General features: G+C 42.8%; 1 protein-coding gene across 3 annotated transcripts in view; it reads left to right on the top strand.

Annotated features, from left to right (window-relative positions):
- Positions 1 to 2063: 2063 nt before the first annotated feature.
- Positions 2064 to 25120, top strand: part of LOC115160761 (neurabin-1) — a 46094-nt gene continuing 23037 nt past the window's right edge. For 2 of the 3 annotated variants that reach the window (XM_029711136.1, XM_029711138.1), the window contains exons 1-2: positions 2064 to 2328; positions 2721 to 4677. In XM_029711136.1, coding sequence (XP_029566996.1) covers positions 2884 to 4677 — 1794 coding nt within the window. In that variant the 5' untranslated portion in view covers positions 2064 to 2328; positions 2721 to 2883. The remainder of the gene's footprint in view (positions 2329 to 2720; positions 4678 to 25120) is intronic. The other variant, XM_029711137.1, reaches the window with a different exon arrangement.

Raw genomic sequence — 25120 nt, 5'->3', positions numbered from 1 at the left:
TGCTCTACTGGTACCAAGATGAGTGTAGGATAGGCAGAAGTTGATGCTCTACAAAGGAACTACTTTGGAATATATCTTGGCTCAGCACAGAAGCCTATTTGCTTTCATGAAAACATTTTCAAGAAGATTCAGATGTCATTAACTTCTACTTGTCAACGTTAAGATATCTAGTTAGTCTAGTATAGGTGTGGAGGCTGCTGAAGGGAGGACGGCTGATAATAATGGCTGGAAGGGAGTCAAGGAAATGGTATCATACACATCCAAGATGTGGTTTCCATGTGGTTGATCCACTCCATTGACTCCATTCCAGCCATTATTATGAGCCGTCCTCCGCTCAGCAGCCTCCACTGTTGTACATTGACTTGCAAAGTGATCAGGGCCTGTGCAGGGTTAACACATTTTATCAAGTCTGTTCTTTATTGGATTGAACATCTACTTAATCTATCCTATAAAATGTATTGATGTCTGTGAGGGTGGAGTGCAAAGCACTTTTTTCTTCAATTCTATTCACCTCTTCTGTCCCCCTTTCTATTTGATTGGTTGGTATTTTCGAAATCTAGGTCCTCATGCCACCTGGGAAATGTCACTAAACTCTCTTCCAGTGAGTCTGGCTGATCTCAAGAACATCAACAAATCCTGTTAAGGCTATCTTGGTATTTTTAGATTAGAATTAACACATCAAATATGTCTGTCTATAGAGTAGAAGTTAACTTTAACTTTTGTGCTACTTCGTGCAGGGCTACTGTCCCTAAACTGGTTCCTCCTTTAAGTGCTGCATGGTAAGTAATTGCTCCATTTTCCATATTAAATAATTACTGTATTCACTCTTTTTCCTATAAAAGAATCCAGTCATTGCATTACAATATGTTGTAGTGTTAAATCATAAAATAATACGATTGCCATTGTTTGGATTGTGTGGAAACATTTGGCTGTATTAGCATAATTTACCATATCAATTTTACTCAGATCTCAATGATTAGTCAACTCTGAAGTAATATTCTCTATTTATTAAGTGTTATGGTGTGTTCTTCACAGAGAAGATGAGCTCTCCTTACCTATGCAAACACCACCAGTGTTGATGTTCTCCTGTAAAACTGCACTCATCATTTTCAGTGTACTTTTCCATCCTCAGTAGGCAAACACTGTTTTCTGAGACAGGCTGCATAGTCTGGCTGCTACAGAAAGACTGAGAGATTGGGCCAAAAATCCAAGCAAGCTGGTCCTGGGGCTCTGTTCACAAACACAAACAGAGCCCCAGGACAGCAACACAATTAGACCCAACCAAATCATGAGAAAACAAAAAGATAATTACTTGACACATTTGGCCCTAAACAGAGTACACAGTGGCAGAATACGAGAGAGAGAATTTGCATTAGAGAAACTAGTTTGGCTTCTCTGCAAGGCAGCACAGTTCCTCAGTGAGGTAATATAGTGCCATTTATGTACCTTTTTGAGTTTCTTTACAAGTCAGCTATTCTGGAACAATGTTACACAATGGACACAGTCGAATTATGACACATACATCACTGTTCTGCAGTGGTAGTATCTCTGAGATTGATTTATTTAACTAGGCAAATCAGTTAAGAACAAATTCTTATTTACAATGACAGCCAAACCCTCCCCTAACCCGGACGGGACGATGCTGGGCCAATTGTGCGCCGCCCTATGGGACTCCCAATCACATCTGGTTGTGATACAGCCCAGGATCGAACTCAGGTCTGTAGTGATGCCTCTGGCACTGCGATGCAAAATAGACCAAGTTACGTTGGTGGTAAGCTATCTGTGTTGCATCATGCCAAGCCTATTTCACACAAGCTCTTAGACTGTTCACCAAAATCACAGCCACTTGTTGGAACATCAAATAGCCATATTGCTGTTGAGACATTTACACCAAAGCTATCAGACAGAGCAGCTGCTGAAGATACATACAGTAGCTACCTGATGGGATAGGTGTTGCTTTGTTTGAGGACATTTTAAATGTTCTTTCATATGCGGCAGAGCGGTGGGTGAGCTTCTCAAGGAAATCTATTCCTCAAATAGTTCATGTGTCTGCGCGACCACGCACTCAAGAAGGGATGGGGGTTTGTAGTCCTGGAATGTTTTGGTGTGCGCGCCCCCGATTTTGTCTGATCGTGTGGCGCGCCAGAGGGAGAGGGTACGTACGCGCGGAAGCGCGATTTGTCTGTATCTGGAGTACAAGGAAGGAGGAAAACTGGAAAGGGGAGTGATGGCGGTAAAGAAATGACAAGTTCGGGAGTATAAATTACACAAGAGTTGCATTATGAGGAGCCGTCAGCACCTAGGATAAAGAAACAAGTATCGTAAGAGGTAAAATACAATGGAAGTTAATTTGCGTGCGGTAAAGCTCTGACATGTTTTGCTCACGGTTTACTTGTAATTGTTACAATGAAACTGATCACCACAATAGACATTTGGTATCTAACGTGTTTTGCACAGTTCACTTATTTCTGTGTTTCATCTTTAGCTGACTTTTATTGTCATTGTTTGACCGGCTACGAATTATCATAGGCTCTTAAAAGCCCATTCAGGTTCAATAATTTAAAAGTTGGTCTACGACAATGTAGTGGTGAGGGAAAAGTAATTTGCTTTGAAGCAGCCGGAAGAATGCGATTGCAAGGTATATAGGAAGTTGCTTTGGATAGGCTCGAATAGTACTAATAGCTAGGTTTTGAAAGTGTATTTTCCTCTTGTCTCTGTAGAATGACCACCACATTACGCATGATTTAGACTCCCTGACCAAGACGCCGAATAATCTGAGGGATCCATGGCACTGGTCGAGTGAGAACAACAATAGTGGAACAATAAACACTCAGAAGTTTTTCTATCGCCTCTTCCCAAGATACTCCCAGTAAATCTTTGAAAATGATAAAAGCCGAGAGCAAAGGAGAAAGGGCGCTGAGGAGTGCGTCCCCGCATAGAAATGCTTACAAGTCGGACTTCCACGCGATTAAGTGTACTTTTGATGGGACGAAGTCCGACGGCGCTGCAAAGTCATATGCAAATGGCTCTAACGACACACAGGAGGACACGAGGGGGAGGCATTTTGGCAATCGGATAAACAAGATAAAGAATATTTTCCTCCAGATGGATGGCCAGCAACAAGAGATTCAAGAGGTGAAAACAACTTTGAAAGCTGATTTGTCCCCTGTCTCCCCACCAAATGTGCCATTTGCAGTCACCACACACAAAACAAGCTTGAGCTGTGCCACTAGCCCAGAATCTCCAAGTTTAGACAAAACCTTCAAGGGAGAAGATGTCGAAGTTGACAAAACAGCTTTGGCAGAGAAGTTTTCTTCGACCAGGAAACTCTTTGAGAGGACTATCAAAGAACAACCCGCAGCGGAGAAGTCTCCCAACAGAGTTGTAAGCCGGGTGCCCCTGGGCAGTGTGTCTGATGGGGGGAAAAGTACCAGGAGATTGTCAGGGTCCACTGAAACTAGCAACATCAAAACGGAGCCTGGTCCCACTCCAGTGACGAGAAGCCAGCCAGATGAGACGTGTGATACTGAGGAGACTAAACATGTATCCAGGGTGTCACTGAAAGCTGGACCCATGTCCAGGCGGCTAGACAACTTCATTGTGGACAGTGACAATGAGGCAAAAGCAACAGAGATGTTGTCTAAAGTATGCAGTCTCTCAGATCGCTCAATGCCTACATCTTCAACAAGGGACATTTTTTACAAATCCACCATTCCAACTAATGATGCCGCTAACAAACCCACCTCCATAGTTACCGGTGTCGTCCTCAAACCAACTCCCCCATTCAATAACACTACTCACAAACCATTCTCCCCAACAGCCAACGCCACTCCAAAGCCCATCTCCCCAGAGCCCGTATCCCCAGGTGGCCAAAGCGCTTACAAGCGCTCCCCCTCAACCAGTGACGGTTTCAGTAGACCATCTGTGGGTAGCGATGGAGTAAAACCCTCCAGTCCACCCCCCAGGGATCAAAAACAGCCTACTGTGTTTGCCAATAGCTTTTACAGTAGCAACAGGGCCAAAACCTCCAACAGTGCCAAGAGTGATGGGCATGTGGCACAGAGTCCCACCAGGGAAAAGCCACCTACCCAGGCCTCATCTCTGCCTGGCATGGTCCGGGCTGAGCTCGTAGTGGTACAGAATGAGTCATCAGAGAGCGAGGAGAACGAAGATGAGAATATTGAAGACGATGTTTTTGAGGAAGTGCATGTTCAACCCCCAAAAGAGATCAAAGTTGAGCTAAAAGAGTTGCCATCAAAGGCGATCAGTCAGAAGGATGACCACCTTCAGCAGATCTCAGAGAAAGATGACAGGAAGGAGACAGAGATTACACTGGAGAAGGAAGAAGTAAGTCGATTTGAGGAGTCACGGCATGAATTGAAAGAGGAGTGGAGAGAAGATACGAACCCTGTAAATCAAACCGCGGATTACGAGGAGGAAAATGTGGAGGAGGAGGTTGCTGAGGAGGAGCAGGGCAGAAGGGGCAAGATTTCCGCAGTGGCATATGGTAGAGAGAACACAGCATTTGTGGATGATAGGGATACTGACCAGACCCTCGAGGAGGAGAAGGAAGAGCAGCCCTGTGAGGAGGAGTATGAGGAGGCCCCTGGGCTTTCAGATGATGAGGAGGAACCGGAACCGCTGAGGAAGATCAAGTTTTCAACGTCACCAATACGGGTAAGCATTGAGAAGAGTAAATGTTACATTGATAATCTGAAGTGAAGTTGTTGTTAATTGCTTTAATTTTGGGGTCTTATAAAATGTAAATCTTACATATAGTTTCTATTCATGGTAGCTAGCTAGCTTTTGTCTGGCCCAAAAGTTCTGAGAGAGGTCAATTGTATATGTGGTAATATACTGGACAATGTCACAGCTGGCGCCCTTTTGGATCAAACTTGTTAACCAAGGAAGTCTGCTTTTGCTCAGGTTGTTGACTTATTTGTGGAGGGCATTCTTTGGTGCCTTGATTGACAGATCACACACAGGAAATGAGTGTCTTTGTTACACATGATGATGTTATGGCTGCTGTAGCACTGTATCAGGTGAAACGCATCATGGATGAAAACCCAAACTATGGGGTGTTTAAGCTTCTGTAATTACTGAGGCATTGCCTAAAGCTGGTGTGTCTGAGGGTCACATCTTTCTCTTGTTAACAATGTTGTGGATCTAGGCTAGTGGTAGTGGAGACATTTCCGGATGTTAGTCCAGAATGCTCCAAGCGGTGTTTATGGAAACGTTGTTGACATTACGTGAGGGGTCTGTATGAGCCCCAGCTGAATGAGGATAGTCGGGAGGTAACTGGAGTGACGTGGTGGAACCCTGACTTAACTGTACTGTACAGTATAAACAACCTCATCATGGCTCCTCCAGTGATTTCTTGATGGTTGGTTGGAGGTCTACTCTTGGGGAATGATTATTTCCATTCACTGTGAATCAGCCTTTGGACATTGTACCATACTATATATGTATGTGTGTATATATATATATATATAGATATATCTATCCATAGTACCAGTCAAAAGTTTGGACACCTACTCATTCAAGGGTTTTTCTTTATTTTTATACATTGTAGAAAATTAGTGAAGATATCAAAACTATGAAATAACACATATGGAATCATGTAGTAACCAAAAAAGTGTTAAACAAATCAAAATATATTTTATGTTCTTCAAAGTAGCTTTGCCTTGATAACAGCTTTGCACACTCTTGGCATTCTCTCAACCAGCTTCACCTGGAATGCTTTTCCAACAGTCTTGAAGGAGTTCCCACATATGCTGAGCACTTGTTGGCTTCTTTTCCTTCACGCTGTGGTCCATCTCATCCCAAACCATCTCAATTGGGTTGATGTCATGTGATTGGAGGCCAGGTCATCTGATGGAGCAATCCATCACTCTCCTTCTTGGTCAAATAGCCCTTACACAGCCTGGAGGTGTGTTGGGTCATTGTCCAGTTGAAAAACAAATGATAGTCCCACTAAGCGCAAAGCAGATGGGATGGCGTTTCGCTGCAGAATGCTGTGGTAGCCATGCTGGTTAAGTGTGCCTCAAATTTTAAATACATCACAGACAGTGTCACCAGCAAAGCAACCCCACACCATCACACCACCTCCTCCATGCTTCACAGTGGGAATCACACATGCAGAGATCATCCTGCGTCTCACAAAGACACGGCGATTGGAAACAAAAATCCCAAATTTGGACTCATCAGACCAAAGGACAAATTTCCACCGGTCTAATGTCCATTGCTCATGTTTCTTGGCCCAAGCAAGTCTCTTCTTCTTATTGATGTCCTTTAGTAGTGGTTTCTTTGCAGCATTTTGACCATGAAGCCCTGATTCACGCAGTCTCCTCTGAACAGTTAATGTTGAGATGTGTCTGTTACTTGAACTCTGTGAAGCATTTATTTGGCCAGAAATTTGAGGCTGGTAACTCCAATGAACTTATCCTCTGCAGCAGAGGTAACTCTGTCTTCCTTTCCTGTGGTGGTCCTCATGATAGCCAGTTTCGTCATAGCGCTTGATGGTTTTTGCGACTGCACTTGAATAAACTTTCAAAGGCCTTGAAATTGACTGCCCTTCATGTCTTAAAGTAATGATGGACTGTAGTTTCTCTTTGCTTATTTGAGCTGTTCTTGCCATAATAGGGACTTGGTCTTTTACCAAATAGGGCTATCTTCTGTATACCACCCCTACCTTGTCACAACACAACTGATTGGCTCCAATACATTAAGGAAAGAAATTCCACAAATTAATTTTTAACAAGGCACACCTGTTAATTGAAATGCATTCCAGGTGACTACCTCATAAAGCTGGTTGAGAGAATGCCAAGAGCGTGCAAAGCTGTCATCAAGGCAAAGGGTGGCTACTTTAAAGAATCTCAAATATAAAATCTATTTTGATTTGTTTAACACTTTTTTTGGTTACTACATTATTCCGTATGTTTTATTTCATAGTTTTGATGTTTTCACTTATTCTACATTGTAGAAAATAGTATAAATAAAGAAAAACCCTGGAGTAGGTGTGTTAAACTTTTGACTGGTACTGTATGTATTTATTTATTTAATTTACGCACAAGAATTTAGGCAATCCAGGAGGGGATTGAATGTCTCTGCTGTAACCAAGAAGCTTCATCTTGACGTGTAGCCACTTAGCTAGCAAGTTAGCAAATCAAATGCATAGCTGGAGCCCTGAGCTGGATATCATTTATTTGACACGTCTTGGATTTAAAAAAATGGTTATACTTAACTTATATACCGTGAAAGCAGTGGCGTAGCCCTCGCCACCGCAAGGCGAGGGTGCCCTCAACCCAAATGGTATTGAAAATCATACCGTCTGTATTTCGAAATACCCCGGTATACGCTATAAACGGTATATCACCCAAGCCTAGTCAACATGTAAGGACTCTTGACCAACAAGACGTGTATATGTTAATTCAACACGTATGATCTCATTTTACTGACCGGTGCCAAGTCATTTCATGATAATGGTGGGGGACAGCAAAACCAAGAATTCCCTATTTACTCTACCTTTTATGAGCACAACTTAAATCCTTTTGGGAACAAACACATTCCTGCCCTCAGAACTCCCTCCTATCTATCGTGTTAATGATCCGCCTGGTCAATATGCTCAGTTCGCTGCTGGTAAGTGATTTAAAAATGGTAAGCTAGAGGGTATTCATATCTGTGCCTGTGCATGGCATTTTCCATTTCCACTGGCACTCGTGAATGTAGGGCTGGGCGATATATCAAATTAATTTGAATTTATGTTCATTCCTAATGCCTGTATCGCAGAATAGTATTTTGTTTTTATGAGAGATTATGTCCGCTTGTTCTCACGTTGTCTTTTCGGTCTCGTTCGCTCCTTCTGTGCTTTGCACCTTCCCCATGTACACCAGAGATCTGTATATAATGACGAGATGCTCATGTCTCCGCCCTAACAATGGGAGTCGTTGTCCCGAATGCGGGAAGGCAGGTGACAAGTTTAGGATTCAAAATAAGAGCGTAGAAATGCATTGGGCTTATTTTGACGAGAGTGAAACCTCTTGCTTCGCCTCTTTCTCCCAAGCCTCTCCTCTTACCACTCACAACAACAACAGATGAGATATCACATCTTCCTCTCTGACAAACGGTTTCAACTCGCTATTTAAATTTGAGGTTTGGTCCAACAGAATGGGTCATATGGACACGAAAACACATGGATACATTATTTTACTGTAATAGATGAGAAGTTTCGAACCATAACCTTTTTTAATGTTTCAACTCCTCATATTTCGAGCAGAGCAGACACTACTGAAACAGATGTACCAACGAACATTCTGGAAAATGAATGCTCAGTTAGTCGTGCGCGCATTATGTTATCACGTATCGCTAGCAGATTTTTAGTCAAATAAAGATTGTTATACTAGCTGTGTAGTCTGTGCTTTATAAATGTGCAATAAGCGTAAAACAATTTATATCAGGAATTGGCAACTCGTTCTCATTCTTTAGAAATAAGGTAGACCACTTGATTTCAACATTTGAACAATGTGGACAGGCTAGCATGCTGTTCAAACAGTTGGAGACAGACAGAAGGGTGTGTTCATAACAATGCAACTGTTAGCTGAATTCAGATCCAAGTTGGCCAAACTTGAAATGTAAATATTAGCTGGCTACTCACTAGCACGTGGGTTTGTTTATGAGACTGGTGTTAATTTTCTATATAATGCCTGCTACATTATTAGTGAATGGTAAAATTTCTAACAAAAAGGTCATTTTTTTATAGACCAACCTGAAAGCTAGTTCAGTGATTGTTGAAAAAAAATATATATATATATATCTATTTTGATTAATAATTACATTATTAGTGGGTCTTATGGTTGTGGAAGGCATACACTACCGTTCAAAAATTTGGGGTCACTTAGAAATGTCCTTGTTTTTTAAAGAAAATCACTTTTTTTCCATTTTAAAATAACAACAAATTGATCTGAAATACAGTGTAGACATTGTTAATGTTGTAAATGACTATTGTAGCTGGAAACGGCTGATTTCTAATGGAATATCTACATGGGCGTATAGAGGCCCTTTATCAGCAACCATCACTCCTATGTTCCAATGGCACGTTGTGTTAGCTAATCCAAGTACTATTTAATGAAGCTGCCAGTTGAGGACTTGTGAGGTATGTTTCTCAAACTAGACACTAATGTACTTGTCTTCTTGCTCAGTTGTGCACCGGGGCCTCCCACTCTTTCTATTCTGAGCCAGTTATCACTGTATTGTGAAGGGAGTAGTACACAGCGTTGTACGAAATCTTCCGTTTCTTGGCAATTTCGCGCATGGAATAGCCTTCATTTCTCAGAACAAGAATAGACTGACGAGTTTCAGAAGAAAGTTCTTTGTTTCTGGCCATTTTGAGCCTGTATTCGAACCCCCAAACTTTTGAACGTAGTGTACATTCAGCCGAGGTATAATTTCACAAGCTCCGAATTCATTAGATTATCGCTGACTGTTTTTAAATGCAGTGTATTTTACCTTTAATTGTACAACAAAGCTTATTTAGAGAAAACAAATATATATCATGAATTGCCCATAGGTTTGAAAAAAATTGAGATAGGGCTGGGCCATATGGCCTAAAACTCATTTGTGAACGGCGTCAAAATGAAGTGGGCTGGGCGTGGGGGTGTTGGGTGATATCTCCCATCAACACAGCTTATCAACAATTTTGGCAGACCAGGGGAAAAAATCACTTCGGGGCATTCCACAGCCTATATACTGGTCAACATTTATCCAGGGCCTCAGATGTGTGTTATCTCAGGGTGTGGATGGCCCCAATTGGCCTGACATGGGGTCCTAGGGAGGGGGTCCTGGGAGAGGGGGCCAGTAGCTGACCTGGAGGACGACACAAACAGTGCGCTGTATCAGTCCTAGGGATGACATAGCAGAGATTAGCCTAGCTTTACACTTCACATCATTGTGTCACAGTAACAGTTCACATATTGATAGAGCTCAGTAACAGTGTGAGTGAAGAGAGATACACAAATGTGTTTGGAAATTCAAGCCATTGCAAACTCCATTATCAAACACTGTTTCAGTGAAGAATGCATTACTCCTGTACCAACGATGGATCGATTTATGATCACCAGTCGTTTTGTCCAGGTAGCGCTAAGGTTAAAGGGCGTCTCCTTGTTAGGACTAGGTCGTAAGTGTGACGTGACATCTGTTGGTTGACAGTGTTCTTCCTGTGGTTGTGAAATGGTGGATTCTTCGTTTTGGTCTTGCCCTGGCATGTGCTGCTCATTGTTCTTCCCTCCTTTTTTCTCAATTCTAACAGGCTGAAGGTAGAAAGCATTTCATGTGTCTGGGACAAAGTGTTTACTAGTTATTAATGAAAGATTGTTTTCCACAAGCTTTTTCGCATCCCTTAATTTCTTTTCTTCTATATTCCTCAGGGTGCCATCTATAAAATGGTGGGTGTCCTATTTTAGATGAGTCATGTTTGAACTGCTTCCAGACAGTTTGAAGTGGGCACGGCACTTTAGGTTTTCCTCAAGCATGCACTTCCTGAAAATATTCCACCCTGGAGTATCTCTTAACAACACAAGGATGAGATGCGTCTCCTGCTATGTGTTGACTCGAAAGTGGAACGCTTCCTCTGGTCTTTCCTTTAAGCGTCAACGATGATATTGCAAGCAGGAATGGCTTCTGTTACAATACTTATCAATTTGTTTCCATAATTGTAGCCTCAATAGCCTAGAGAGTAAAGTTATGTAAGCGGTGTTCTTTCCCTCTCAAACAGGCCTCTCAGGAGAAAAGACACTCTCCTTTTGCAATACGGGTCATTTCTGTGACGGGTTGGCTCTTGCTGTTGGTGTTTGAATATCAGTTGAAAAAGGGGATTGACTGTCTACTCACAACTGTTGTCTTTTTCCAGTTATCTGGAAAGCAGAAAGATTTGCATTTGACAGTTTGGTCTTCCACCGAAGCGTTTTTCCATTTCATTTTCAACACAAGTCTGTCCTCACCTCTAGTGGCACAATACAGAATGATTCTAGTTTACCTCACTAGTAGTGCTTGACTAGGGTATTCAGTCGACAATGCCTCAGACAGTGTGCTGGTTTGAGCTGGCCCTTCCTGGCGTAGCGTGGTGGGCCACTCTGGAGCCCTGGCTTGCTATCAGAGGAGAGTTGAAGTGCTTTGTGCTCCAGCCTGCAGCAGGATTTAGGTCTTTGTGTGCAACCTGAGCCTGTACAGGGGACCTGTTGTCTGAGGAAGAAAGGTCTTCTTTGTCAAGCTGCTGCAGGAGACTTCCATTCTGAACATGTCCCTTGACCAAGGCTCAAAAGACAGTTTGCAGTTGCACATATGGAGAATTTGTTGAGACTGATTTTCAGACACATGTACTCCTATCCCATTAGCTCCGTACTTAATCTGCTGGTTCTGATTGATGCATCTTTAAAAATAGAGGCTGTGCTTTACTTAAGGAATCTCAACTTAAGTTGATGCTTTGTACCCATCAGAAGCTGAGTATTCCTGGCCTCCCGAGTGGCGCAGCGGTCTAAGGCACTGCATCGCAGTGTTGCGGTGTCACTACAGCCTGCGGTCATAACCGGCCGTGACCGGGATTCCAATAGAGCAGCACACACATGGCCTTACGTGGTCCGGGTTAGGGGAGGGTTTGACCAGGGGTGCTTTACTTGGCTCATCTCGCTCTAGCGACTCCTTGTGCCGGGCGCCTGCAAGCTGACCTCGGTCATCAGTTGAACTGTGTTTCCTCTGACCAGTGGTGGGAAAATTACCCAATTGTCGTACTTGAGTAACAGTATAGCTACCTTTTTTAATAGAAAGTTACTCAAGTAAAAGTCAGCCGGTAAAATACTACTTGAGTAAAAGTATTTGGTTTTAAATATCCTTAAGTATCAAAAGTAAATGTAAAAGGATAAATAAGAAAAAAAATCCTTATATTAAGCAAAGCAGACCGCACCGTTTTCTTGTTTTTAAAATTTATGGATAGCCAGGGGCACACTCCAACACTCAGACGTTATTTACAAAAGATGCATTTGTGTTTAGTGAGTCCGCCAGACCAGAGGCAGTAGGGATGACCAGGTGTTCTCTTGATAAGTGCTTGAATTTGACCATTTTCCTGTCCTGCTTATCATTCAAAATGTAACGAGTACTTTTGGGTGTCAGGGAAAATGTATGGAGTAAAAAGTACAATATATTCTTTAGGAATGTAGTGAAGTAAAAGTTGTCAAAAATATAAATGGTAAGTCGTTTTTTGGGGTATCTGTACTTTAAGTAGTACTTTACACCACTGACTCCGACACATTGTTGTAGCTGGTTTCCGGGTTAAGCGAGTGGGTGTTAAGAAGTGTGGCTTGACGGGTCATGTTTCGGAGGACACATGACTCCACCTTCGCCTCTCCACAGCCAGTTGTGGAGTTGCAGCGATGAGACAAGATTGTGGAGAATAAAGGTGTAAAAAAAAAAAGACTGACAATAAAAGAAACAAAGAAGCTGAGTATTCCAACCTGAAGTGCCATAATGGTTATTTGAAGGTTAGGCTTAATTACTAGGTGACAATTACGTCAAAGTTACGTTGGACCTTTTTGTTTACTGCCTGCTATACTACCCGGAGACTAGCCACTGGCTTGTTGACACGTGCACACTGTCACATTCCTGTACGCCAGATAATATAGGGCAGACCAATGCTGCTCCTTGATTTACTGTAGTCTAAATGTCTGTGTTGCCGCAGGTTCCTCAGTCAGTCAATGCATTAATGCAATGGTGGGGGAAATATCTCCATGTTAATATCTGGATAACAGAGCACCTAGATGGGGCGTTGGATACGATCTACTGCGTTCCCATAGCAGCTGAGTCAGTAGTAGTCTGTTGCTGCAGCAGTCCCAAAACCTTCTGTACAGGCCTCATGATAAATGGTCGACATAAACACCGGGGGTTATACCTTAGTCTTTTTCCACACATTTTTATCTTCAAGATATCTCTTGCACAGTCTATCGTTTTTATGTCATATTGCGTCGCTTTTATTCTTACTTCAAAGAATGGCTGGGTGATATATCGAATGAATTTGAATGCATGTTTTAGCGCGCTGTTCCAAATGCCTGTTCGCAAGAATCATAAACATTCGCATCTGTTGCATCAGACTAATTGCTTTTTAACGTAACTAGTTGTATGAATTTGGGACAGTTGTGAGATGATAGAGTCCAGAGTCTGTTTGGAATAGGCTATTTCTTTCTCGACAAGCTGACCAATAGAATAGGTCGACTTTTCTACTATGGGGGATAGTAGGTTGACATAGGCTAGTGATTTTGCTGTTCGTTACTCGTCTTGCTGGCTGAGAAATTTTCATTTATTCTAACATCTTCAAAGTGCACATCAGAATTCGGTAAGAAGGACCGCACATCGTTCATCCTCGACTTGCATGTTCTGATTATTTGAATTGCTATAATCTAAATGTGATTTCTGTCATTCTGAGCAGCGTGGGTGCAACACAACTTATGCATATGGGTACGGTCAATTTCTCAAATGTAAATTAAAATGCTGCTGGTCAAATGTCCGGCGCCACGTTTTCCTAATTGAAACCCTGTCATAGACAGACTTGAAAGCCAGATCGGTGGTTATTGCAAAAAAAAGCAGGTTAAACTAATTTCATCAAATAAAATGATTAGTTGGTCTTATGGTTTTGGAAGGCTTATTTAGCCTAGATATAATTGTACAAGCCCTGAATTAATTTGATTGTACCTGACTGTTTGAAATGCAGTGTATAGACCTTTTTTAATTGAGCAACAAAGCTTATTTACATATCTTGAATCGCCCATAAATGTGAAAAAGTTGCGCCCAGCCCTACTTCAAAGGGCTTTTGAAACAGTTGATTGTGTCGTAGGCAGAGGTAAGGAAAGGGTTAACTCCTCTGCTCTCTGTACAGTTGGAATTGTGTTTTCTAGGTGTGGCCTAATCTGAATAAAATGATGGAGTGGTGTGACACACAGAGCTATGTTCAAACTGTGAACCACAGGTCTAACGGACAGCACACCCGGCAATCTGTATCTGCTGAAATTCACATTCACCTTGACACCAATGCTATGACCACATGTTGTAGAATTATAGTAGAGAGCGGTAACACTCCCCAGTTCCAGCTGTGTTATTATCCTGTTGTAGATACTGTGTGCAGTACAGAGGTAAGTACACTGTAGTTTGTCCAGTTAATTCACTGTCTAGAGAGGCTGACTAAACTAGTGTACTGTGCTGCTCATTGCTGTTGGAGTCTGGGTAGACATTTTTGAGTTGGGAATGAGTTAATCTTCAGAGAAAAAGGAAAATGGCAGCAGGAAACAGCATGTGCACCTGCACCCACCGCCATGCTGTCACAGGAAGCGCCACTCACTGACTCGGTCAAGTAAACATAGACATTGTATACACACACAGGGTTTAATGGCTGTGATGGGAGAACTGAGTATGGATCAACAGTATTGTAGTTACTTCACAATACTAACCTAATTGACAATGTGGAAAGTAGGAAAAAATATGCATCCTGTTTGCAACAAGGCACTAAAGTAATACTGCAATAAATGTGGCAAAACAATTACCTTTTTGTCCTGAATACAAAGTGCTATGTTTGGGGCAAATCCAATACTGTAAGGACAGACGCTGGAGACGAGAAGCATGACCAGGGAGTGAACATTTAACCAACGGACAGGAACAGAATACGGACAGTGTCTGGACAGGGGAAACAAATGACAATAATGCTGACACAGGGAACAAACTGAGGAGCAGACAGATATAGAGGGACAATCAACAAAGTGAGTCCAGGTGAGTCTCATGAGCGCTGATGCGCGTAATGATGGTGACAGGTGTGCATAATGAAGGGCAGCCTGGCGCCGGGGAGCAGGCATGACAATACCCCCCCACCCGGCGTCCCACCTGGGTGAGCCTGACGGGCCGGCTGAAGCGTAGAAGCCCGACGAGCCAGCTGAGTCGTGGAGCCCGATGAACCGGCTGAGGCATGACGTGGGATGGGCGCCTACCGAGGCAAGTAAACCTCTCGACCCAGACCCAACGTCACCAACAAAAACAAAAACTCCCTGATGCTTCACATATTGGTGTGAGCATTCTGTATGGACAGAAGCTGGAGAGGGGAGAATCGGGTACAGGGAGTGAACATTTAATAACCAACAAACAGAACAGAATACAGACAGGGGAAACGTAAATGACAATGCTGACATGAGGAACAAACTGAGGAGCAGACAGATATAGAGGGGCAATCAATAAAGTAAAGGAGTCCAGGTGAGTCCAATGAGCGCTGATGCGCATAGTGATGGTGACAGGTGTGCGTAATGAAGGACAGCCTGGTGCCCTTGAGTGCTAGAGAGGGAGAGCGGGAATAGGTGTGACAAATACAACACATTACTGAATATGACTATCCATATTTTCAAGCTTAGTGGTGGCTGCATCATGTTATGGGTATGCTTCTAATCGTTAAGAACTGGGGAGTTTTTCAGAATTAAATAAAAAATTAATGGATTGGAGCTAAGCACAGGCAAAATTGTAGAGGAAAACCTGGTTGTCTGCTTCCCACCAGACACTGGGAGATTAATTCACCTTTCAGCAGGACAATGAACTAAAACACATGGCCAAATCTACACTAGAGTTGCTCACCAAGAAGACAGTGAATGTTCCTGAGGGGCCGCGTTAAAGTTTTGACTTATCTACTTGAAAATCTATGGCAATATCTGAAAATGGTTGTCTGTCTAGCAATGATCAACCTGGTTGATCAATGATCAACAATCAATTTGGTAGAGCTTAAAGAATTTTGAAAAGAATAATGGGCAAATGTTGCAAAATCCAGCTGTGGAGAGCTCTTACAGACGTACCCAGAAAGATTCACAGCTGTAATTGCTGCCATTGGTGCTTTTACAAAGTATTGACTCATGGGGTGTGACTCCTTATGTAAATTAGATATATCTGTATTTCATTTGAAATACATTTGCAAAAAGAAATTAAAACATGTTTTCACTTTGTCGTTATGGGGTATTGTGTGTAGATGGTGAGAAAAACATAACTTTCATCAATTTTGAATTCAGGCTGTAACAATGTGGAATAAGTGAAGGGTTATGAATGCTTTCTGAAGGCACTGTACAGTGTCAACATTTAGGATCACTGTGTTTGATGTACAGTTACAAGATGACATGTCATACCCTGGGTTGTTATGAACAGAATGAATCTATGACCCAGATTGCCAATTATAATGGGCTGTTTATGGACAGCGTAAACAACAACCGGAATTGTGTGATGGCAGGGATGCAAGTGCTATTCCAAACAAAGCTGCAAGTGTGCTTGCTGTAGTTCCTCGACGGCACAGCTAGGAAAGCTCAAAAAAGCACCTTATAGTTGAAGACTCTTCTTTGAGTCATAAAAGTGCATTGAGATGACTGTGCACACTTTGAAGAGGTGTGTGTGTCCACTTGGAGACACCAGTTAGACCTCTCACTCAAACCTTGTCATTTTTTGTCTTATGTTGCACCGACCCCACATTTTCCAGGAATGTTCTTATGATTTTACTCAATGTATCCAGTATATTTTCTGACTTTGTTATCAACAGATGCAGCGAAAAGTAGAGTAAATGTAAAATTCTCAAATCAACAGTGTAATGTTTGGATTCAGTCTTCTGTCAGGTGAACTGCATTAAACTTGCAAGTAGTTCTTTGTTGACTGTTGCTGGGTGCTATCGTCCTCCATCCTCACCGGCCTGTACCTTACCTGCCCTAAGTCAAAGACGCTTGGACCTTCTTTTTTTATATTTTCAGTGGTATTGTTAACAAATACGCCCCATAAAGAAAATTAGAATTAAAAACAGGTTCAGCCCCTGGTTCGACTGTGATCTTGCAGAGTTACTCCACCTCAACAATTGCATTTGGCGAAAATGCTCGGCATACGCGTACTCAGGCTGACTGGCTCTCGTTCAGGCAAATGAGAAATAAGTGCACTCAGGCTATCCGGAAGGCCAAAGTTAGTTACTTTAAGGAGCTGTTCCCTCTCTGTGGGTTTAACCCCAAGAAGTTCTGGAAAACAGTTAAAGACCTGGAGAATAAACCCTCCTCCTCACAGCTGCTCATGTCCCTTAAAGTTGATGTGCTTGTTACTGACAAGAAGCACATGGCTGAGCTTTTTAATCACCACTTCATTAAGTCAGAATTCATATTTGACTCAGCTATGCCTCCTTTCCCATCCAGCATTTAATCTCCCACCCCTTCTAATGCAACTATCCCCGACGCTTCTCCCTCTTTTTCCCCTGCCCCGCTACAAAGTTTTACCTGTAGGCGGTCACTGAGTCCAAGGTGCTAAAGGAGCTCCTTAAACTTGACCCAAAAAAAACATCTGGGTCAGATGTTTTTTTTAAATGTTTTAATTTAACTAGGCAAGTCAGTTAAGAACAAATTCTTATTTACAATGACGTCCTACCCCGGCCAAACCCAGACGACACTGGGTCAATTGTGCGCCGGGCGGCGGCCTGGATTCAAACCAGGTACTGCAGTGACACATCTTGTACTGAGATGCAGTGTCTTAGACCACTGCGCCACTCGGGAGCCCACTCGTTTAGACCCTTTCTTCTTTAAGGTTGCTGCCCCTATCATCGCCAGCCACGATTCGTCCTTTATTTAAAGGGGGATATCAAGCTGATTCTAACTGTCTATTTCTATTTTGCCCTGTTTATCAAAAGTGTTGGGAAAAACTTGTCTGTAATCAACTGACTGGTTTACTTGATGTCTATAGTATTCTCTCTGGTATGCAATCTGGTTTCCGCTCAGGTTATGGATGTGTCACTGCAACGTTAAAGGTCCTCAATGATGTCACCATTGCCCTTGATTCAAACAATGTTCTGCTGCTATTTTTATTGACTTGGCCAAAACTTTTGATACAATAGACCATTCCATTCTTGGTGTCTCTAAGGGGTCTTTGGCCTGGTTTGCTGACTACCTCAAAGAGTGCAGTGTATAAAGTCAGAACATCTGCTGTCAGCCACTGCCTGTCACCAAAGGAGTACCCCAAGGCTCGATCCTAGGCCCTACGCTCTTCTCCATTTACATCAACAACATAGCTCAGGTAGTAGGAAGCTCTCTCATCCATTTACATGCAGATGATACAGTCTTATACTCAGCTGACCCGGACTTTGTTAAATGCTTTACAACAAAGCTTTGTTAGTGTCCAACAAGCTTTCTCTGCCCTTCAGAACACCTCCAAAACAAAGGTCATGTGGTTTGGTAAGAAGAATTCCCCTCTCCCCACAGGTGTGATTACTACCTCTGAGGGTTAAGAGCTTGAGGTAGTCACCTCATACAAGTACTTGGGAGTATGGCTAGACGGTACACTGTCCTTCTCTCAGCACATATCAAAGCTCCAGGCTAAAGTTAAATATAGACTTGGTTTTCTCTGTCGTAATCGCTCCTCCTTCACCCCAGCTGCCAAACTAGCCCTGATTCAGATGACCATCCGACCCTTGCAAGATTACAGAGATGTAATTTATAGATCGGCAGGTAAGGGTGATCTCAAGCGGCTAGGTGTTCTTTACCGTTCGACCATCGGATTTGCCACCAATGTTCCTTATAGGACACATCACTGTAAACTGGTCATCTCTGTATACGCGTCGCAAGACCCACTAGTTCAAATCAAATTTATTTATATAGCCCTTCGTACATCAGCTGATATCTCAAAGTGCTGTACAGAAACCCAGCCTAAAACCCCAAACAGCAAGCAATGCAGGTGAAAGAAGCACGGTGGCTAGGAAAAACTCCCTAGAAAGGCAAAAACCTAGGAAGAAACCTAGAGAGGAACCAGGCTATGAGGGGTGGCCAGTCCTCTTCTGGCTGTGCAGGGTGGATATTATAACAGAACATGGTCAAGATGTTAAAATGTTCATAAATGACCAGCATGGTCAAATAATAATAATCATAGTAGTTGTCGAGGGTGCAACAAGCACGTCCGGTGAACAGGTCAGGGTTCCATAGCCGCAGGCAGAACAATTGAAACTGGAGCAGCAGCACGGCCAGGTGGACTGGGGACAGCAAGGAGTCATCATGCCAGGTAGTCCTGAGGCATGGTCCTAGGGCTCAGGTCCTCCGAGAGAAAGACAGAAAGAGAGAATTAGAGAGAGCATATTTAAATACACACAGGACACCGGATAAGACAAGAGAAATACTCCAGATGTAACAGACTGACCCTAGCCCCCCGACACATAAACTACTGCAGCATAAATACTGGAGGCTGAGACAGGAGGGATCAGAAGACACTGTGGCCCCATCCGATGATACCCCCGGACAGGGCCAAACAGGCAGGATATAACCCCACCCACTTTGCCAAAGCACAGCCCCCACACCACTAGAGGGATGTCTCCAACCACCAACTTACCGTCCTAAGACAAGGCCGAGTATAGCCCACAACGATCTCCGCCACGGCACAACCCAAGGGGGGGCGCTGAAAACCCTCTTAGGCCTCACTCCCCCCGATCTGAGAAGTCTACTGCAGCCCTCATCCTCCAGATTCAACACCCGTTCTGCCAGTCACATTCTGTTAAAGGTCCTCAAAGCGTGCACATCCCTGGGTCGCTCGTCTTTTAAGTTGGCTGCAGCTTGCGACTGGAACGAGCTGCAACAAACACTAAAGCTGGACAGTTTTATTTCAATCTCTTCTTTGAAAGACTCAATCATGGACACTCTCACTGACAGTTGTGGCTGCTTTTCATGATGTATTGTTGTCTCTACCGTCTTGCCCTCTGTGCTGTTTTCTGTGCCCAGTAACGTTTTGTGCTGCTACCATGTTGTGTTGCTACCATGTTGTTGTCATGTTATGTTGCTACCATGCTGTGTTGCTGCCTTGCCATGTTGTTGTCTTGGGTCTCTTATGTAGTGTTGTGTTGTCTGTCTTGTCGTGATGTGTGTTTTGTCCTATATTTATATTTTATTTTTGTAATTTTTAATCCCAGCCTCCGTTCCGCAGGAGGCCCTTTGGTAGGCCGTCATTGTAAAAATGTTTTGTCCTCAACTTTGGTCTAATAATTTTCCCATAATCTCCAAACTGTTGCCTTTCAATTACTACCATTATTTTCAGATTTCTTCCGTAAGAAACATTTACATTTAGCCCTATCCATATAGGCCAATTCCCACGTGTAAAGGGTTAAAATAAAAAAATAATTGTTAAACATATACTTTTTTGCCCAGATGCACTTTTAAATGTAGATTTTGGCAAATAAGCCATTTTTCTACTTACCCATGAGTTCATCTGATTCAGGGTATCATTTTTATGTCTCTGCGCGCAGTTTGTAGGAAGTTGCTAACTAGCGTTAGTGCAGTGACTGGAAGTCTATGCGAGCAGCTAGCAAGTCTATGGGAGCAGCTATTATAGATGTCCAGTCATTGCGCTAACGCTAGTTAGCAATGGTTCACAAAACTATTTCTTACTTCCTTAATTCAAACTGCACGCAAATTGCGACAAATTGTATCAATGAGTTCATCTGACTCTGGGTAAGTATACGAAGGGCTTGATTGCCAAAATATTGCATTATCCTTTTAAATCAGAGTGACAAGTTACAATGTATATTTGTTGCAAACAGAATGAGCAGTGGCGCTAATGAGAGACACAAGCGCTACAGCCACTGCTTGCTCCTCATCTCCCTACAGTGCAGTGGCGTGAATCAGTTATATTTCAGATGGCGTCAACATAATTAAGTTTATATTTTTTTTAAGTCACCAGAAGTGACTTTCTCAGTCGTTCTACAAAAAAAAAACATTATGTTGTGGCATTCCCTTTGTCCTGCTCGATTTCCTGTTTTAAATCCTGGAAAGTGGAGAGAAGTGAGCGTAGATACCATTCGGCCCCACTACTCTAGTCATGGACACTCGAGGGACGACTCCTGTACATCCCCTCCACAAAATGTTATACTTTAATTTCCTGTCTCTATTTCGTTCTTTTTAGTTGCCAGAGGAATGTGTCTGACACACTCCACCAATGTTCCCTCAAAGCTTAGAAGAAATATCAGCGGAGAGAGGAACGAGATTGAACTTCACTCAACTTTCTAGAGTTTTCCATGTTAACACTATCAACGTTTCCCTTTACCGTGGCAATTGTGATCAAATCAGTGTGATATTAGCCACTTTCAATACGACATACCAAAACAAATTATGCAAGAGAGTTTGTTGTAGGCAGAACAAATTGGAGTAGGATTTTATTGGGCACGACTCAGACCGTACTTTACACAGACCCGTGCGGCATAACCAATCAGAGCTGCGGTAGGCCTAAATTCAAATCAAACATTGCCATATATGGATCTGTGCCATTTACTTTGAACTGGACTGTGTTTACAGCTGTGGTCGTGATAGAGATGAGCTTGTGTTGAGATCAAAGCAAGAGCTGCATGTCGCCACGTGTGGACATTTTGTTCATATATTTTGCTAGTTAGTGAGTTATTAGCCTAGTTATAGATACTTTGTAGTCAGCAATAGGGGGGTGATTGCTTCCTACAAGAGCACAAAATGTGTACATCTCTAGACATCTTTGAAAAGCAAGTCAGGTAAAGAGCTTTTTTGTCTTAAAGGGGCAGTGTGGTATTTTTAGACTAGCCTAAATAAGCTAAGTAGCCAATAGGCAGAGGGCTGCATAATTTGTCTGATTCTCTGTAATAATGGTATGGGAATAATAATTAATTGTATTTTGTAAAGTGGTTTCTTACATCTAGCAACACAACCATTTTCAGTCACCTCCTTCTCTGAAGGACAAGTGGATAAACAGGTTAATGTCAAGCCCTGCATGTTTTTTTTTTCTTCTCAAAAGTGTCATGGAATGTAGACCTACGTTGAACTCAACACATTTTCTGCTACTTTAGGCTGAATGATAGAACAGCTATTTCCATGTTTAAAATGTTGTGGGATGCATCATTTTCTCCATTGTTTTTGATGGTCGGCCACTCTGGTAGGCCTACATTATGATCAAATAGCCACAGTAGCCTACTTCACCACTGTTAAAACTGTAACTTAAAGTGGGTACAGCCTCAGTGTTCACAGTAAACACACACTAGAAGTTGCACAGAATTTTCATAATGTTCAAGTTTGCGCTCAGCAGACCTGAAATTTGCTCAATGCTGAAAATATTTTGAGGGAACATTGCACTCCACCCCTTACCCAGCCAGCAGAGAAGCCAGAGAGGAGAGGTGAGGAGAGGGAGGCCCAGCCTGCCAGGATCTGTGCTCCCTCCAGACACCTGGGCTGGAGACTGGAGGGATGGGCCTGAATACTAATACAGCTGCCTCAATGCTGCCTTTTCGCTCTTTGGCACAGGGAGACTCCGACTAGTCTGGGGCTGATTGTGATTGCCTCATACTGCGTTTCATTTTGTGATTAAAAGTAAGTACATCAATAACTGTTGTTTTCACTTAGCTGACAGAAGATGAAGTGGTATCGGAGGGTTTTTAACAGCTGTCCATAGCAGGGCACGAGAGGTGCCTGTTAATCTGAGTCAGTGGGCCATTTAGAAGCAAACCTGTTCAACCTGTCTTTACTCCACGCTCCTTAGAATGTGAATCCAAAATGGAACCCAGCCGCATTCTATCCATCTGACTCCACATCACCAAACACAAGGTTAGGGTATGGCCTCTTTCTCACAATTAAACAGTCAGTCACTTTGCTTTTCCAGAGTGATTCATTGTTTATTTCTTCAAAGGTAGAGTTGAAAAGGAGGCCTATTTAACAGTTTTTTTTGTTGTTGAACCAATGTATATTTTTTGTATCTGGTCTTATCTTTTTGTAGAGCATGCTAGCAGGAAGTATTGAACCGATTCCGTGCTCTGTTTATTCAGGACTGAATAACTTGGCCGCATGCTTTCTTTCCTAATTACTGTATGATCTGCACCAGGCCCCTGCCCTGCTCCCACAGCATGTTTTCATTTGTTGTCTTTGTAGAGCTGCTTACATTATGTGCTCGTCCCGATCCAGCGCTCGGCGCTCGCTTTGGTGCCCTTGCGTAGCGCGGGCTTCTCTGGTTAGCTTCCCTCCCAGCTGCTGACTCATTTCCCACAGTGGTATGTTTTGGGGGGAAGGGATAACGGGAGAGGGGGAAAGTGTGTGTGTGTGTGTGTGTGTGTGTGTACAGCAGGCAGGCAGGCAGGCCTCTGTGGTGGTTGAAGGTGGATGAAGCGTAATTGTCAAGCCAGGCGTGTTGGGAGACAGGCTTTCACAAGCTGTTGGAGAAACAGAAAATATGAAGCAGATGGCACTAAGGTTTACCAAGCCACATCACAGCTTCTGCCACTCCATTAAAGATTTAGTGGCACACAATTACAAAAAATAAAATGCTACATTAATTGCCAAGCTTTCAGCTCAGTAGTCAATGAGAATACAATGCGCTTCACCAATTTGATCTGAATCTGCTTGTCCTTGCTCTCCAGAACGTAACAAATTGCAACTCTTACCTGGCCAACCACCAGGCCTGCACACAGAGATAAATGTAAATGGGTGTTTCACATGGTAACTGGAGATTGGTGATAACAACAGCAAGCTGTGTTTTTTGGGGGGGTTAATAAAGACTTTGATTCCAGAGTCTCTATCTTGTGTGGAAGACAGTGCTTGAGTGATTAGGTTTCAGCAACAGAGAAAGGAACATTGTTCCGAATAGCTGGAGTATTCCATGGCAACAGGAAAATGGAACAAAAGAAGGGAGAAGCCAAGCAAAACCACTGGAGCTTCACTGCAGAGTCCAGCTGAGGCCTGGGATGCATCAGTGTGTTCCCACCGTTCTACAATTTACATTTTCTATTAACATTTCTCCACTTAATTACTGTACACCCCCAAAATCAGGCCTTTTTATCCTTAATGAGCTTTGTCTGCTTCGGTTTTATTGATTCTTTTTTGGATTTTAACTGGCTATTAAATCCCAAACCAATCTGATTTGGTTGTTCACATACAGACTTTTTCTAGAGCACACTGTTCTCAGCCTTAGTAAATGTGTGCGTGTCAGATAATCCAAGGACTGATGTGCTTGGACTAAACTGTTTTCATTTGAAATGGAGGAGAGCATTTGTACTGTACATCCTGTGCTAATTGGCAAATTCACTCATCTCAATACCAAGTGAGATGGCATTGCTTGTGTCCAAGCTTCAGCAATGTCTGTCCAGCTGGGAGAATAAAGCCAAAGCAGTGGATGCAGGCAGTGGATATAGTGTTCAGCTATGCGATTATACCCACGGACATACCCAAATCTAGATCTACCTCTAGTAAAATGAGAATGCCATTCTTCCCTTCACCACAAAATTGCAATAGTGTGTACAAACCCTTTTGGATTGTAATCTGTTTACATGGGAATGTGTTTGCGAGAACCCATAGCGGTCTACACAGAGACGGACGGTCGGTCGTCTCCTACTCCTGCTGAGCGCCTGCCAGGTTCCTCAAGTCCTGACATGCTCCAGCACCCAGACCTCAGACTGGGCTTCTCGGAGTGGAAATGTTTACTGGATTACATCATGCAGCCTTCACACTACTCCTCCATCCAAGCTTCCAAAGGAATCTATTTCTAATCATGTAGCTTTCCAGAGTCACTCTCTGCCTACCTCGGCAGATAGCAAACCTCTGTCTCCCTCTGAGGGTGGCTTGTGTTGTCTCCTGGACCATACTTCCTTACCACTCGCAACATTTGGAGATCACAGCGGCCATGAACCGCCATGAAGGGAGAGGATTAGTCTCTCTCAGTTAGACATCTATTTTCTACATTGTAGAATAATAGCGAAGACATCAAAACCATGAAATAAGACACATGGCATCATGTAGTAACCAAAAAAGTGTTAATAAACAAATCAGAAATATATTTTATATTTGAAATTGTTCAAAGTAGCCACCCTTTGCTTTGATGACAGCTTTGCACACTCTTGGCGTTCTCTCTACCAGTTTCATGAGGTAGTCACCTGGAATGCATTTCAATTAACAGGTGTGCCTTGTTAATTTGTGGAATTTCTTTCCTTAATGCGTTTGAGCCAATAATTTGTGTTGTGACAAGGTAGGGTGGTATACAGAAGAACCCTATTTGGTAAAAGACCAAGTCCATATTATGGCAAGAACAGCACAAATAAGCAAAGAGAAACGACAGTCCATCATCA

The sequence above is a fragment of the Salmo trutta genome, chromosome 24, assembly GCF_901001165.1.
Source record: "Salmo trutta chromosome 24, fSalTru1.1, whole genome shotgun sequence".
Taxonomy (NCBI): domain Eukaryota; kingdom Metazoa; phylum Chordata; class Actinopteri; order Salmoniformes; family Salmonidae; genus Salmo; species Salmo trutta.
This window is presented reverse-complemented; position numbering and strand designations above follow the sequence as displayed.